This window comes from Oncorhynchus kisutch, linkage group LG23 (genome assembly GCF_002021735.2).
Source record: "Oncorhynchus kisutch isolate 150728-3 linkage group LG23, Okis_V2, whole genome shotgun sequence".
NCBI classification, from domain to species: Eukaryota; Metazoa; Chordata; class Actinopteri; order Salmoniformes; family Salmonidae; genus Oncorhynchus; species Oncorhynchus kisutch.
In genome coordinates this window covers 35,638,642-35,653,777 of record NC_034196.2, presented here as the reverse complement: position 1 = coordinate 35,653,777, position 15,136 = coordinate 35,638,642, and the positions used below count along the sequence as shown (strand labels likewise).

The following is a 15,136-nucleotide window of genomic DNA, read 5'->3' as shown; positions in this document are numbered from 1 at the left end:
TGTTGTTAATCCCACCACAGTGTCCGATTTCAAAAAGTCTTTACGACGAAAGGATACCATGCGATTATGTTCGGTCAGCACCTAGTCACAGAAAAACAGCCATTTTTCCAGCCAAAGAGAGGAGTCACAAAAAGCAGAAATAGAGATAAAATGAATCACTAACCTTTGATGATCTTCATCAGATGACACTCATAGGACTTCATGTTACACAATACATGTATGTTTTGTTCGATAAAGTTCATATTTATATCCAAAAATCTCAGTTTACTTTGGCGCTTTATGTTCAGTAATGTTTTGCTTCGAAAAAAACAGGTGATTTTGCAGAGAGCCACATCAATTTACTGAAATACTCATAATAAACATTGATAAAAGATACAAGTGTTATGCATGGAACATTAGATAAACTTCTCCTTAATGCAACCGCTGTGTCAGATTTCGAAAAAGCACACCATGCAATAATCTGAGTACAGCGCTCAGAGACCAAAACAAGCCATACAGATACCCGCCATGTTGTGGAGTCAACAGAAGTCAGAAATATTCACTTATTATCTTCATCAGAATGCACTCCCAGGAATCCCAGTTCCACAATAAATGTTTGTTTTGTTAAAGTTCATTATTTATGTCCAAATACCTCCTTTTTGTTTGCGCGTTTAGTTCACAAATCCAAATTCACGAAGCGCAGGCCAGACTAAAAGTAAAAAAAATCCATTACAGTTCGTAGAAACATGTCAAACGATGTATAGAATCAATCTTTAGGATGTTTTTAGCATAAATCTTCAATAATGTTCCAACCGGAGAATTCCTTTTGTCTTTAGAAATGTAATGGAACGCAGCTAACTCTCATGGGCGCACGCGAGACTGAGCTCATGGCACTCTGCCAGACCTCTTACTCAATCAGCTCTTATTCTCTCCTCCTTCACAGTAGAAGCCTGAAACAAGGTTCTAAAGACTTGACATCTAGTGGAAGCCTTAGGAAGTGCAATCGGACCAAATTTTACACAGGATAGGCAACGACTTACAAACCTCAGATTTCCCACTTCCTGGTTGGATTTTTTCTCAGGGTTTTTCCTGCCATATGAGTTCTGTTATACTCACAGACATCATTCAAACAGTTTTAGAAACTTCAGAGTGTTTTCTATCCAAATATACTAATATGCATATCTTAGCTTCTGGGCCTGAGTAGCAGGCAGTTTACTCTGGGCACCTTATTCATCCAAGCTTCTCAATACTGCCCCCCAGCCATAAGAAGTTAATCTGTGTGTGCCTCTGTGTGTGTGATCAGGGGACAGAGGCTGGAGGAGTCGCTGGAGTACCAGCAGTTTGTTGCGAATGTTGAAGAGGAGGAAGCCTGGATTAACGAGAAGCTGAACCTGGTGGGAAGTGAAGACTACGGGGATACCCTGGCTGCTGTGCAGGGCCTGTTGAAGAAGCATGAGGCGTTTGAGACTGATTTCTCAGTGCACAGGGACAGAGTGAATGACGTGTGTTCCAACGGAGACGAGCTCATCAAAAAGGTAAACACTGACAATACTGTTGTCGTATAGAAGATGATAAAATATCAAATGAATAGCCTTTCCGTCTCTTCATACGGTACCAGCTGAAATAGTGTTTAAGCAATAGTTCACACACAAAATTTAAAATCAACTTTTACAATGATTTTCCACTTACCTTGGCTGTTGTCAATTCACCCACACAGTTAAATGCATATTTTGCTTTTGTCCATCCCTCCATTAGAACAACCACCACGTGGACAGCATCTCAGCCAAGATGGCGTCCCTGCGGGGCAAGGTGTCTGAGCTGGAGAGGGCCGCTGCCATGAGAAAAGCCAAGCTGGATGAGAACTCTGCCTTCTTGCAGTTCAACTGGAAGGCTGACGTGGTGGAGTCCTGGATCGGTACGGTGTGAGACCTGAGAAGGGAAGGTTTAGGGGATGAGGCTTCAACATTCTCTAGTGAGATGAAAGCATTGTTTAATTTTTAAGTGTAGCACTGAATTTATACTGTCTGGTTGTTTGTTCAGGTGAGAAGGAGAACAGCCTGAAGACGGATGAGTACGGACGAGATCTCTCCTCTGTGCAGACCTTGCTCACTAAGCAGGTACTGTGTAGCAATATGTAGCTCCCAAATGAGTGATGCTACGGCAGCCATTTTGTGCAAGAAAGCTAGACACGTTCTCCTATGCCTCATGTTCCCCCTTCGGGTCCACAGGAGACGTTTGACGCAGGGCTGCAGGCCTTCCAGCAGGAGGGTATCACCAACATCACAGCCCTCAAGGACCAGCTGCTGGCGGCCAAGCACGTCCAGTCCAAGGCCATCGAGACGCGCCACGCTGCCCTCATGAAGCGCTGGAACCAGCTTCTCGACAACTCGCAGGCCCGCAAGAAGAAACTGCTGGAGGCCCAGGAGCACTTCAGGAAGGTATGTAAAGACTATGATGACGGATATTTGTCATTTAGCTTACGATGAGGATATCATGACTACTGTTCATAGATATTATTGTTGTTGATGTTCATATTTTGAACAGGAATATTAGACTATCCTTCACCTACGAAGTCAAAAACCTTAGTGGATGTGGACCTCTTACCTCCATCGATTCCATCTTGCTTCTGTCTCCAGGTGGAAGACCTGTTCCTGACCTTTGCCAAGAAGGCGTCGGCCTTCAACAGCTGGTTTGAGAATGCTGAGGAGGACTTGACTGATCCGGTGCGCTGCAACTCGCTGGAGGAGATCCGGGCGCTGCGCGACGCCCACGAGGCCTTCCGCTCATCGCTGAGCTCGGCGCAGGCCGACTTCAACCAGCTGGCCGAGCTGGACCGGCAGATCAAGAGCTACCAGGTGGTGTCCAACCCCTACACCTGGTTCACCATGGAGGCCCTGGAAGAGACCTGGAGGAACCTGCAGAAGATCATCAAGGTTAGAAGGGAGAAGAGGGGGGAGGTAGCATGGTCCCAGATTTGTTTGTGCTGTATTACTAACCAATTGGCATGACAACGACCATATGAATTGGCTATACAGCACTAATGTATCTGAGGAGCAGGCTTGGTGAGGAGGACATGCACATCTCAAATGTTGTCCTATTCCCCACTGTAATGCTCTACTTATGTCCAGAACCTCTGGGGGCCGATGTCTTGGTCTGCATCATGTCTGGAAAGCACTTCATACATCCATCTCCATCCCTCTCTGTCTCTGTCTGTATAGGAACGAGAGCTGGAGCTGCAGAAGGAGCAGAGGAGGCAGGAGGAGAATGACAAGCTGCGGCAGGAGTTTGCGCAGCACGCCAATGCATTCCACCAGTGGCTGCAGGAGACCAGGTAGGGCCTGGATCTGTTGTGCTAGGAAGACTCACAGAACTCCCTTAATCAATATTCCTTTTGGCAATTTAATAGATAGGAATCGAATACAATTTATAGGAATAGAATGGGGACATTTCCAAGGCCTTGTGGCTGTTTAAAGAATGTAGTTTAAGTTCATTGAATAACGTCACCTGCATGAATAGCATTGAGATGTCTTTAAATGTTGCATGCATCATTCTTTAGATTCTCTTTCAACAATGATAAATCAATGGAGCTACCTGGAATTTAAAAGTGCCTTGTGCTCAGAAATCTGCCTCCTGTCTCTCTCTGCCACCATGTTCTCAGCCATAGAGAACAGGAAGCTGCTATTCATCGGAGCGCAACGTGAAGTGTTGCAGATAAATGTTTGTTATATGAAACTGACATGATTCTTTACAGTTTCTCTATTCTACACCTTGCATTTATATCTGCAATGCTCTGAATGTTGCTCCTCACTGAATTGGCCCCAGGCAACGCATTCTTAGTGTATCATATATTCTGTAGATTTTGGGGGGTGGGTGGGGGAGCGCTGATACGACTTTTACACAACCGCACAAGTGGTCTGTGAACGTTTAGAAATGAAAATGGGATCATACTGCAGATGCTCCTGTGCTCCCACTATTTCTGTGCCTGTGTCTGTATATGTTTGTTTAGGGGGGGATGATGGAGTGACCATTTTGTCCCTGCCTAGTATTTCTAACCGTTGTCTCTTTCTCTCTCTTTTCCCGTCCCATCCCACCCCCCCACCCTTTCCTCTCCCTCTCTCTTGCTGCTACCTCGCTGATGCTTGGATAACTTTGCTAATCAGGACATATCTTCTGGATGGGTTAATATCACATTTTACTATCTCTCAGTTGGGGCTGGGACGATACTAGTATCGCGGCAAGGGAAGAAAACACAAAGCGGATTTAATTTTAGGATAACATCCCTAATGTTGGAAACAAGCATCATTATGTTTGTTATTCAGAGTCACATTTATTTATTTTCCAAGATATAGCACACATTTTACATACAGCAGGTTATGGGACCAAAGAGTTTAGTCTGCTTCGTCTTTTCTTTATTGTCATTGAATTGTTGCGATACTGCCCTACTGTGTTTGTGTGTCTGACTGTGTGAATGGGGTCAAATCAATGAGGGTTGATTGGAGTGACATTGTTTTGGACCAAGGTCGGTGGGGGGGACATTATTGTCAGGTCAGTGGCAAGATGTTGCATAACATAGAACCACCAGGTAGGTAGGTAGGTATCTGTCAAATAAAGGTAAAACTGGACCAGGTATCACTATGTTCAAGGGAATCCAAGTTGTATTGTGTATTATTACTGTGTTTCTGTAAGCTTTTTTCCCCCCTTTTGACAGTTTTTGTTGTATAATTTCCCTTTTGTTTGTCTCTAATTTCCCTCTTTCTGTTGGTATTTACTTTATTTTCATCCTTCCCTCCCTCCCTTTCTAAATAGCATAGCTTATCGACGGGTTGTCCGTGTCATTCAATATGAAGTCGGTGATGATCTTTCTGGAAGGTCTTTTCCTTTTTCTCATGGTTTTACATTCCATATATCCCTCACTCGCCTTTCCTTCACCCTTCATTACTTCCATCACGCCCTCTGGGTTGCGTGTCTTCATACACTTCTAAAATCCACCATTGGAGATCGGTTTGCTCAGTTACATCTCTACTAACGTCACCCCAATGTAGCTTTCTGAAACTAAGATCAAACTCATGATTGGTCTGGATACTCTTTTTGAGTCTGGCAACATTGAGCACTGTTTTAAAGGAGTGAAAAGTCTTCACTTTCATCTTTTGGGGATATTTCTTTCACCAAATTTAAGGGTGGACACTACTTGAAATTTCTATATTTTTTTGTTGAAAGTGTTAGACTAATTCACAACTGATTCAGGGTTAAAATGCAGTTTCCTGCCCTTTACACATTAGTCCTAACCTTGCATGGTATAGGTTACCATGGCTATGAGTTTACTTCTTTGGCATGCATTGGGAGGGTGGTGTTGCTCTGAACATTTTGAGTGATGGAAAGTTCTTTTTGTGTGTTTTGTACTTCTGTTTCCCCTTTTTTTATTCACCAAATGTTCCCTGAAATATTCACCAAAATATTGAGGTTTCAGAAAAATCTTTACTTTGCTTCTTTACAAAAAAATCATTGGTTGGATTTCAATTAGTGCATTTCAAGATTTGTTTAGAATCTCTTGACACACCTCTAGTATATTCAAATATATTAAATGGATCTTATCAAAATGAAAATGAATTTCACGGTAGGAATGGTTGGATCTAAGGGGTCCTACAAGTAGATGGGTGTGGGTGTGACTGACTGTGGCATGTTGTCTATCCCAATATTTGATCATCCTTTCAAGATCCTCTCCCCTGACACTTGTGTGTATGCATCTAGGTCCTGCATGGTAGAAGAATCCGGAACCTTGGAATCACAACTTGAGGCAACCAAGGTAAGAAAGAATCCCTCATCATTTATGCTATAGACCAGGGTTTCACAACCCTCTCCTCAGGCCCCACCAGCAGTTTTACATTTTTTTAACCCTAAACTAGCACCCCTGATTGAGTTAGTCAAAGGCTTCGTGATTAGTTGACTAATAGAATCAGGTGTGCCAGTTTAGGGTTAAAATAAACATTTGAAACGTATGGGGGGGGGGGGCCTGAAGAGACCATCTTGGCTATTTCAAATCAAATAAAAATGTATTTGTCACATGCAACAAATACAACGGGTGTAGACTTCACCGTGAAATGGTTTCTTACGGGCCCTTCCAAATAATGCAGAATTTAAAAAAAATTATACTAATTTAAAATAATATCAGGAGGAATAAAATACGCAGGTCAACATTCACAAGGCCGCAGAGCCAGACGGATTACCAGGACGTGTACTACGAGCATGCGCTGACCAACTGGCAAGTGTCTTCACTAACATTTTCAACTTCTCCCTGTCCGAGTCTGTAATACCAGCATGTTTCAAGCAGACCACCATAGTCCCTGTGCCCAAGAACACTAAGGTAACCTCTCTAATGACTACCGAACCGTAGCATGTCTATAGCCATGAAATGCTTTGAAAGGCTGGTCATGGCTCACATCAACACCATTATCTCAGAAACCCTAGACCCACTCCAATTTGTATACCGCACCAACAGATCCTCAGATGATGCAATCTCTATTGCACTCCACACTGCTCTTTCACACCTAGACAGAAGGAACACCTACATGAGAATGCTGTTCATTGACTACAGCTCAGCGTTCAACACCATAGTGCCTTCAAAGCTCATCATTAAGCTAAGGACCCTGGGACTAAATACCTCCCTCTGTAACTGGTTCCTGGACTTCCTGATGGGCTGCCCCCAGGTGGTAAGGGTAGGTAACAACACATCTGCCACACTGATCCTCAACACAGGGGCCCCTCGGGTGCGTGCTCAGCCCCCTCCTGTACTCTCTGTTCACTCTTGGCTGCACGGCCAGGCACAACTCCAACACCATTAAGTTTGCTGATGACACAACAGTGGTAGGCCTGATCACAGACAATGATGAGCCAGCCTATAGGGAGGTGGTCAGAGACCTGACCGTGTGGTGCAAGGACAACAACCTCCCTCAACGTGATCAAGACAAAACCGATGATTGTGGACTACAGGAAAAGGAGGACCGAGCACGCCCCCATACTCATCAATGGGGCTGTAGTGGAGCAGGTTGAGAGCTTCAAGTTCCTTGACGTCCACATCAACAAACTAACATGGTCCAAGCACACCAAGACAGTCATGAAGAGGGCACGATAAAATCTATTCCCCCTCAGGAGAGTAGTGCGTATTGCCCAGTACATCACTGGAGCCAAGCTTTCTGCCATCCAAGACCGCAATACCAGGCAGTGTCTGAGGAAGGCCCTAAAAATGGTCAAATACTCCAGCCACCCTAGTCATAGACTGTTCTCTCTGCTACCGCACAGCAAGCAGTACCGGAGCGCCAAGTCTAGGTCCAAAAGGCTCCTATAGCTTCTACCCCCAAGCCATAAGACTCCCGAACAGCTAATCAAATGGCTACACAGACTATTTGCATTGCCCCCCCACAACACTGCTGCTACTCTTATCTATGCATAGTCACTTTAATAACTCTACCTACATGTACATATTACATCGACACCGGTGCCCCCGCACATTGACTCTTCTTATTTATTTTAAAAAATATATATTTTCTTAACTGCATTGTTGGTTAAGGGCTTGTAAGCAAGCATTTCACTCTAAGGTCTACACCTATAGTATTCGGCACATGTGACAAATAACATTTGATTTGATACACACAGCAAGTACCAATTATATTTCAGCTGTATTGACTACTTTTGTAATTGCATACCCTCACCCTTCTGTGTGCCACTCTGTCTGTAGCGCAAGCACCAGGAGATCCGGGCAATGCGTAGCCAGCTGAAGAAGATTGAGGACCTGGGCGCGGCCATGGAGGAGGCTCTGATCCTGGACAACAAGTACACAGAACACAGCACGGTGGGCCTGGCCCAGCAGTGGGACCAGCTAGACCAACTGGGCATGAGGATGCAGCACAACCTGGAGCAGCAGATCCAGGCCAGGTCAGAGAGACACACACATACAGTACCTCACAAGCAGTGAACATATTTCCTAATCCTGTCGAATCTCTCTTCCACCATAGGAACACCACTGGAGTGACAGAGGATGCCCTGAAGGAGTTCAGCATGATGTTCAAGTGAGTGGCGGCCATTTTAACACGACGTTCAAGTGAGTGGCGGCTATTTTAATACGATGTTCAAGTGAGTGGTGGCCATTTTAACACGATGTTCAAGTGAGTGGTGGCCATTTTAACACGATGTTCAAGTGAGTGGTGGCCATTTTAACATGATGTTCAAGTGAGCGGCGGCCATTTTAACATTGTTCAAGTGAGCGGCGGCCATTTTAACACGATGTTGAAGTGAGCGGCGGCCATTTTAACCATGTTGAAGTGAGCGGCGGCCATTTTAACACGCTGTTGAAGTGAGCGGCGGCCATTTTAACACGGTGTTGAAGTGAGCGGCGGCCATTTTAACGTTGTTGAAGTGAGCGGCGGCCATTTTAACACGGTGTTGAAGTGAGCGGCGGCCATTTTAACACGGTGTTGAAGTGAGCGGCGGCCATTTTAACACGGTGTTGAAGTGAGCGGCGGCCATTTTAACGTTGTTGAAGTGAGCGGCGGCCATTTTAACACGGTGTTGAAGTGAGCGGCGGCCATTTTAACACGGTGTTGAAGTGAGCGGCGGCCATTTTAACACGGTGTTGAAGTGAGCGGCGGCCATTTTAACGTTGTTGAAGTGAGCGGCGGCCATTTTAACACGGTGTTGAAGTGAGCGGCGGCCATTTTAACACGGTGTTGAAGTGAGCGGCGGCCATTTTAACACGGTGTTGAAGTGAGCGGCGGCCATTTTAACACGGTGTTGAAGTGAGCGGCGGCCATTTTAACACGGTGTTGAAGTGAGCGGCGGCCATTTTAACACGGTGTTGAAGTGAGCGGCGGCCATTTTAACACGGTGTTGAAGTGAGCGGCGGCCATTTTAACACGGTGTTGAAGTGAGCGGCGGCCATTTTAACACGGTGTTGAAGTGAGCGGCGGCCATTTTAACACGGTGTTGAAGTGAGCGGCGGCCATTTTAACACGGTGTTGAAGTGAGCGGCGGCCATTTTAACACGGTGTTGAAGTGAGCGGCGGCCATTTTAACACGGCGTTGAAGTGAGCGGCGGCCATTTTAACACGGCGTTGAAATTAGCGGTGGCCATTTTAACACGATGTTGAAATTAGCGGTGGCCATTTTAACACGATGTTGAAATTAGCGGCGGCCATTTTAACACGATGTTGAAATTAGCGGTGGCCATTTTAACACGATGTTGAAATTAGCGGCAGGCATTTTAACACGGTGTTCAAGTGAGTGGGGGCCATTTTAACGACGTTCAAGTGAGTGGGGGCCATTTTAACGACGTTCAAGTGAGTGGGGGCCATTTTAACATGGTGTTCAACTGAGTGGCGGCCATTTTCACCATACCTTTTAGTCATACCAAGTAGTTGCTTAAAGTAAAGAAACTCCCAATAATCTCAGCCATGTTCTCTTTGCTCCCAGGCACTTTGACAAAGAGAAGTCTGGCCGTCTGAACCACCAGGAGTTCAAGTCGTGTCTGCGCTCACTGGGTTACGACCTGCCCATGGTGGAGGAGGGAGAGCCAGACCCAGAGTTTGAGTCCATCCTCGACACTGTCGACCCCAACAGGTCAGCAACCCCAGCTCTTCTCACTCATCTCTATTTGGGGTTTTCGATCAGTAGTTTGAGTAAAGCCAACATTCACAAGAATATTATTTTATTCAGAATGGGTGTGTCTTGTTGCCTAATTTTCTTCTATTTTGGAGTTTTTTGCTTTATTATGGGTAACTGATTTAATTTGGTGTTTTCCAGGGATGGCAACGTGTCCTTGCAGGAGTACATGGCCTTCATGATCAGCCGCGAGACAGAGAACGTCAAGTCCAGCGAGGAGATTGAGAGCGCCTTCCGAGCCCTCAGCGTCGATGCCAAGCCCTACGTTACCAAGGAGGAGCTCTACCAGGTACTTACAGTTCTGTCTTCCCTCCTTCACTTTCTGGCTCTGTCATAGTGCTTATAGAAATGAGTATTAAATAGTACCAACATTTGAGTATGAGCTTCAGCCATAAGTTGCGCATTTATTTCTCTTAAATAACTTAGCAAAACTTAAGGTTAAAACCTCATACCTGACCATCTCTTCTCCTCTTCATTCAGAATCTGTCCAAGGAACAGGCAGACTACTGCATCTCGCACATGAAGCCCTACCTAGACAGCAAGGGCCGGGAAATGCCCTCGGCCTTCGACTTTGTCGAATTCACCCGCTCACTTTTTGTCAACTAATCCCTTGCCTGCCAGTGACCAATCGGGATGCGTTTGTCACGCACACATGCTGAAACTGCATGATTCTGACACTAGAATACTCCATAGTTAGTACCTATATATATCTCACTCTTTGTGCTTCACTGTCAATAGCCTAGTGTTTGCATTTGAATGTTTTAACTGTTTTAGTGCTTTCGCTGGATTTAAGAACCTATAGATATGGTATGCTGTAACATCACAATAAGGACTGCGGTGTGCTTTAATAAACGCTACTGGTTAGAACTGGAAATGTTTTCTGTGCCTTTATTACATGTTTTCAGTACACACGAAAAAGTCTTAATAACCAGTTCAGTACCTACTGAGTAATATTTGATGTTTCACGATAACAAATCCATCTAAAATAATATGGCACAAAAACGCACGTTCTTCTACCTATATACATCCACAGATATGCCAGCAACCTTGCACGGAGACGACCCTGTTATTCTGTAATTTCATTGGCCCTCTCCTTCCTTCCTCGACTCACTCTGCCACCTCATTAGCTAGTTGCTCCAGCTTGGCAGTCTCTCGGGGCCCCTGTTCCGTCAGCTCCGTGCTCAGGTGCCAGATGTTGACGGAGCCGTCGGAGTTGCCCACCGCTAGGAGGTCTTTCCGTCTGGGGTTGAACTCCAGGCAGTAGACTGGTTGGCCACCCGTCAGCTGGTCTAGGGTGGCTGCTGGTCTCAGGGACTTCCTGCCCAGATCAAATATCTGCACCAGACCTGGGACGAGAGAAGGTTATGGGCTTTTAAACTTGTCTGTTTAGTGAAAAACTAAAGGTTAATTGATGAACTGGTGAGTTAACTTTACATCAAGATGTGCCATTGTTTTTAGCGGTTAGGGACTGTTTCAGACTTGATATGGACTTATCGTAAGTCTGAATGGGGGGGGCCCGTAATGATTTTAAATATATTAACTCTGGCTCAAGTCACACCATTTATAGTGAAGTTCTGTGAACCAATTGAGAATGAGCTGAAATGGAGGATACCTTGTCCTGTGGCTGCAGCAAAGAGGAGGGGCCTTGTTGGTGACCAGCGTACCCCGAACACATATGAGTCGGACACCCGCAGCGAGAGCAGCGGATCGGGCTGCAGCAGAGAGTGAAGATGGGCCAGGCCGTCGGTCCCCACACTGACGAACAGGTTCCTTAGACACGAAATGGGAGACAACTAGATCATAACTTTGATTCATTGACAGAATATGGTACTATAAAGCATTTTGCAGCTGTAGAGTTCAAAACTTATTGCGAGATGCAAGTTAACTACACGCTTCCAAATGTACTATAGGAACAGGGCAAACTGTTGAACAAACAGGTAAACATGAATATCACTGGTTCATTTTGGAATCAAAACACAGTATAATGACAGTTCCGAATAAAAAAATGTTCAGTTCAATTCTCTTATTTTTGTAAGTCTTAAACCATAGTCTCAAGCATTCAGTCTGGTTCATTTCTCACTAAAACCACCTTCAGGCCTGACCTGAACCATGGGGAAGATCTCATTTGCACTCCTCGCGTCATCTCTTTCTCAAAACCCATTGGAGGTCATAGGGGAGGGACCTCTGGCTTTCTCATTCAAAGGGATGTGAGAAGTATGCAATTGATCTTCCCACCCATGTCTCTCTCACCTGTGGAAAGGGGAGCAGTGCAAGGAGTGGACAGGGCCTCCTCGGGGGCTGAAGGAGAACTGGGCTGGGGCACGCAGAGTCACACTCTCTCCATCGGGAGGTGCTGCCGCCAGCGTCTGGGCTGAGAAAGAGCACTTAAGGACCAGACCGCTTTCGGAGCCCACCAGGAATGTGTCCAAGTCCCAGGGGGACAGGGCCAGGGAGGTGACCCCCACATTGCTGCTCCCTCTGTTCTGTAGCAGGCAGGCAGGTACCATTACAAAAACAACATCAGAAGGAGAGTTTTTTTGAAGGTTTAAGAAAATCTCTATAGATAAATGTCTGTTTCAGACAATTTTGTTAATAACACAATCATATTTCATCTATTAATCACACATTTTCATGCAAAATCAAAATACATTTTCAAGGTCTGCAAATCACCACGTTGGCCCCTGTATCCCGAGTCTCACCTTGCTCAGTGCACTGTTGTGAGGCACCTGCTGTCTGATGAGGGCAAAGCCGGCACTGAGCACCAGCCTCCCCTCGTCTGAGTCCACTGTCCACAGCAGCACCCTGCCCCCAGAACCAGCACTCAGCACCACCATCTCCCCTCGCCTTGGTCCAGGGACCCAGGCTACCTGAAAACACACTTGTTCAGACCTCTGTCATGTTTATTACGACTTGCAACTGAAAATGTGTGTTTCTTATTGGACAAGTCCAGGTTGTCCCTCAATTTCAATCCCATGTCTTCTGTTTGGTGCCTAATGAACACAACCCTGCTATGAAAAATCTTACTGTCATCATCCCATAATGATTCTCACCACTATGTGATTTTCATGTGGTTTATTAGTAATATACAAGGGACCTACAGTACATAGGGACTGTGTACAAATTACACCATGAGAATAACCAATACTAGATAAAGCATTTACCATCAGTTAACGTGTCCTCCTGAATGAAGGTGTATTTTAGTGCCATAGGAGGCAGTATGAAGTATCTATACCTGGTAGACTGGCTCTCGGTGAGTGTCGGTCGACATTCCTGTCTGCGCCAAAATTAGGTCCTGTGTCCTGTTTGTGTCCCAGACCACTACCTCTCCACTGTAAAGACCCCCTGTGGCGTTGGGTAGATGGTGAGAGAAGTAAGGAGTGAGCTACACAGGACAGTTGGTGATCAAACCACTGGTGGAAGCAATATGGAAGTTCATACCAGCTATGAGAGAGGGTTGAGAGGGGTGGAAGGACAGAGACATTACTGGCCTGGCCACATCTATGACCATGTCTGGTCGTTTGGGGTTCAGGCCTCTGCGGTCCAGGTTCCAAGTGCACACACAGGACTTCTCTGTGCTCCAGTCTCCGTCATCAACACTGAGACAGATAGATCACTGTTCACCTCAAGTTCTGGCTATACAACAACGATGTTGGCAAACATGATGGAAAATGAATGTGAAGTTTGAACATACCGACCGAAGGCGCAGGCGATTACTGAACCTGTGCAACTCCAGGATATACTGGTAACTTGAAGACCCTTCTCCTGGGCACTGGGGTACTGGAGACAATGTATGCATGAAACCTACACATAAACACATTTTAGAATTGACAATTCAACAGGGGGAAATGCACACAAAAAAATGGTCCAATATCAAATACAATTTGATTTGTCATATGCCAAGCCGTTAACCAACAAGGCAGTTTTAATAAAGAGTTAAGAAAATATTTATTAAATAAAAAGTTTTAAAAAATTAAAAAATTAACATGGAAATAATGCACACTGAGATATTGCACATTTTGTTAGTGTGTTACTTATACTATTCTCACCGTTTCGTTCTGATCCTCCCAATTCACATCGAACCCATCAAACGCATGACTCTTGGCGTTGCTGGCCAACTCCTTGACAACCATGTCCTCCACTCGATGCAGGAAGTCCCTCAGCCCGGGAGACTCTGGTTGGAGCTCACCTTTAGGGGGGAGTTGGTATATGTGGTGGTCTTGTGGATCCGTCTGGGTGCCATTATCTGCATTAAGCAGGGGCTGTATTTCAGCCTCAGCTGTGTGTACGGGCCGGGTTTGACAACCTCTCTGAAAAGCCAACAGACATAGCCTACTTGGATTATATTAGGCCTATATAACATGTTAAAACATGCCCATAACTGGCTTGATGATTGTGTGTCAGTAATTCCACCAACTGTTGATGAGAACCCCACTTTTGTGTACCTTGTCATTATTCAACTAGCTACTAGTATGTTGAGAAATGTGTTGGGCTTCACAACAACGCTGAAAATGACACGTTGGACAATGCACGTGGTCAGCCCACCACCAACACTGATCAGGATGTGCCGACTGTTGCTCCAGACCATCATCGCTAACTAGCTAAATATTTTGGCTAGCTGGGCAGATTCAGGAGCTTTAGCAATACTCGACACTGGTAGTATTCATGTGTCTGATCTTTTCAGGGCCTATAGCCTTGTCATATATGGCCAGGTAAGTAAACGTACACGAAATCGTTAGTTAGCTAAACAAAACAAATCAGCTAACATGCCATAGCAAACCTCTGATGCTAGCTAACTAGGTTGTCAACAGAACATACCGATTCCTGTGCAAACTGTTGCGATTTCCTCCACAGCGACTCAACGCCCAAGGCATCCAAAGTTTCATCAGTGAACATGACTACCGTGCCTCATAGACGTACCTGTCTAGCTAGTAGCACATTAATAATATCCCCATACGGATTTACATATCACTGAACTTAATTGTCTATTCAACACAAACAGACATGTTTAGAGATGGATTTACTTCCGTTTACCGCTGCTTCCTTGGAAACACTTCGACGATGGGACCAATCCGTTTTATTCTAAGCACCATGCGCATTCCCCTCATTGGTCCGGGGTCGTCATTTTGGCCGTTGGAATACTTTTACAATGCACCCACCCTTCTTCCTTGCCTTAAAGTAATCGGTGATCTGATTGGTGAAAGCAATAACTTGTTTGGTATTACAATAGGGTGACAAGGAGTGCCACACCGTCTGAGACAATCTATATTATTTCTCAAGCATTTGTGGTAGAATTCTAGCCTGCCAAGCAGGGGAAGGGCATGTTTTGAAGTATTTGGAATATACAGAATGCATCTGTGAGTAGACAAAGTCAGTGGTCCCATTGAATATGAATGACCCATCCAGCATTCAATCATAGGGGTTTTACAAAAAAAATACTTGATTTAAGTTATGGTGATCAACTGACTAGCTGTTGTGACTACAGAACAATGGATAACCTTGAAAATCA

General features: G+C 45.1%; 2 protein-coding genes across 13 annotated transcripts in view; one reads left to right on the top strand and one right to left on the bottom strand.

The window, feature by feature from the left end:
* The window catches only part of sptan1 (spectrin alpha, non-erythrocytic 1), a 53,261-nt gene extending 42,757 nt beyond the window's left edge, over window positions 1-10,504 (top strand). For 6 of the 11 annotated variants that reach the window (XM_031802362.1, XM_031802365.1, XM_031802364.1 and 3 more), the window contains 14 exons: window positions 1,283-1,514; window positions 1,735-1,894; window positions 2,020-2,096; window positions 2,208-2,417; window positions 2,616-2,912; window positions 3,198-3,310; window positions 4,140-4,157; window positions 4,786-4,848; window positions 5,728-5,782; window positions 7,712-7,908; window positions 7,989-8,042; window positions 9,442-9,588; window positions 9,772-9,919; window positions 10,111-10,504. In XM_031802362.1, the coding sequence (XP_031658222.1) occupies window positions 1,283-1,514; window positions 1,735-1,894; window positions 2,020-2,096; window positions 2,208-2,417; window positions 2,616-2,912; window positions 3,198-3,310; window positions 4,140-4,157; window positions 4,786-4,848; window positions 5,728-5,782; window positions 7,712-7,908; window positions 7,989-8,042; window positions 9,442-9,588; window positions 9,772-9,919; window positions 10,111-10,236 (1,897 nt within the window). In that variant the 3' untranslated portion in view covers window positions 10,237-10,504. The remainder of the gene's footprint in view (window positions 1-1,282; window positions 1,515-1,734; window positions 1,895-2,019; window positions 2,097-2,207; window positions 2,418-2,615; window positions 2,913-3,197; window positions 3,311-4,139; window positions 4,158-4,785; window positions 4,849-5,727; window positions 5,783-7,711; window positions 7,909-7,988; window positions 8,043-9,441; window positions 9,589-9,771; window positions 9,920-10,110) is intronic. The other 5 variants (XM_020458105.2, XM_020458104.2, XM_020458099.2 and 2 more) reach the window with 2 other exon arrangements.
* Window positions 10,503-14,801, bottom strand: dync2i2 (dynein 2 intermediate chain 2). Of its 2 annotated transcripts, none has more exons than XM_020458107.2 (9): window positions 14,446-14,801; window positions 13,677-13,937; window positions 13,322-13,431; window positions 13,069-13,226; window positions 12,863-12,972; window positions 12,330-12,497; window positions 11,881-12,113; window positions 11,243-11,400; window positions 10,503-10,976 (listed from the first exon to the last, which is right to left on the bottom strand). In XM_020458107.2, exons 1-9 carry the CDS (start codon window positions 14,521-14,523, stop codon window positions 10,738-10,740), a joined length of 1,515 nt encoding a protein of 504 aa, XP_020313696.1. In that variant the 5' UTR covers window positions 14,524-14,801; the 3' UTR covers window positions 10,503-10,737. The 2 variants fall into 2 exon arrangements, with proteins under 2 accessions (XP_020313696.1, XP_020313695.1); XM_020458106.2 differs by having other exon boundaries at window positions 13,677-13,959; window positions 14,446-14,783.
* Window positions 14,802-15,136: the final 335 nt, after the last annotated feature.

Excerpts from the sequence above, each read along its gene's own strand:
- dync2i2 (XM_020458106.2), bottom strand. The coding sequence starts at position 14,513 with ATGAAACTTTGGATGCCTTGGGCGTTGAGTCGCTGTGGAGGAAATCGC. Across the intron at positions 11,401-11,880 it reads CACTGCTCCCCTTTCCACAG|GAACCTGTTCGTCAGTGTGG; the intron begins GTGAGAGAGACA and ends TTCGTGTCTAAG. Across the intron at positions 10,977-11,242 it reads TGCTGCAGCCACAGGACAAG|GTCTGGTGCAGATATTTGAT; the intron begins GTATCCTCCATT and ends CTCTCGTCCCAG.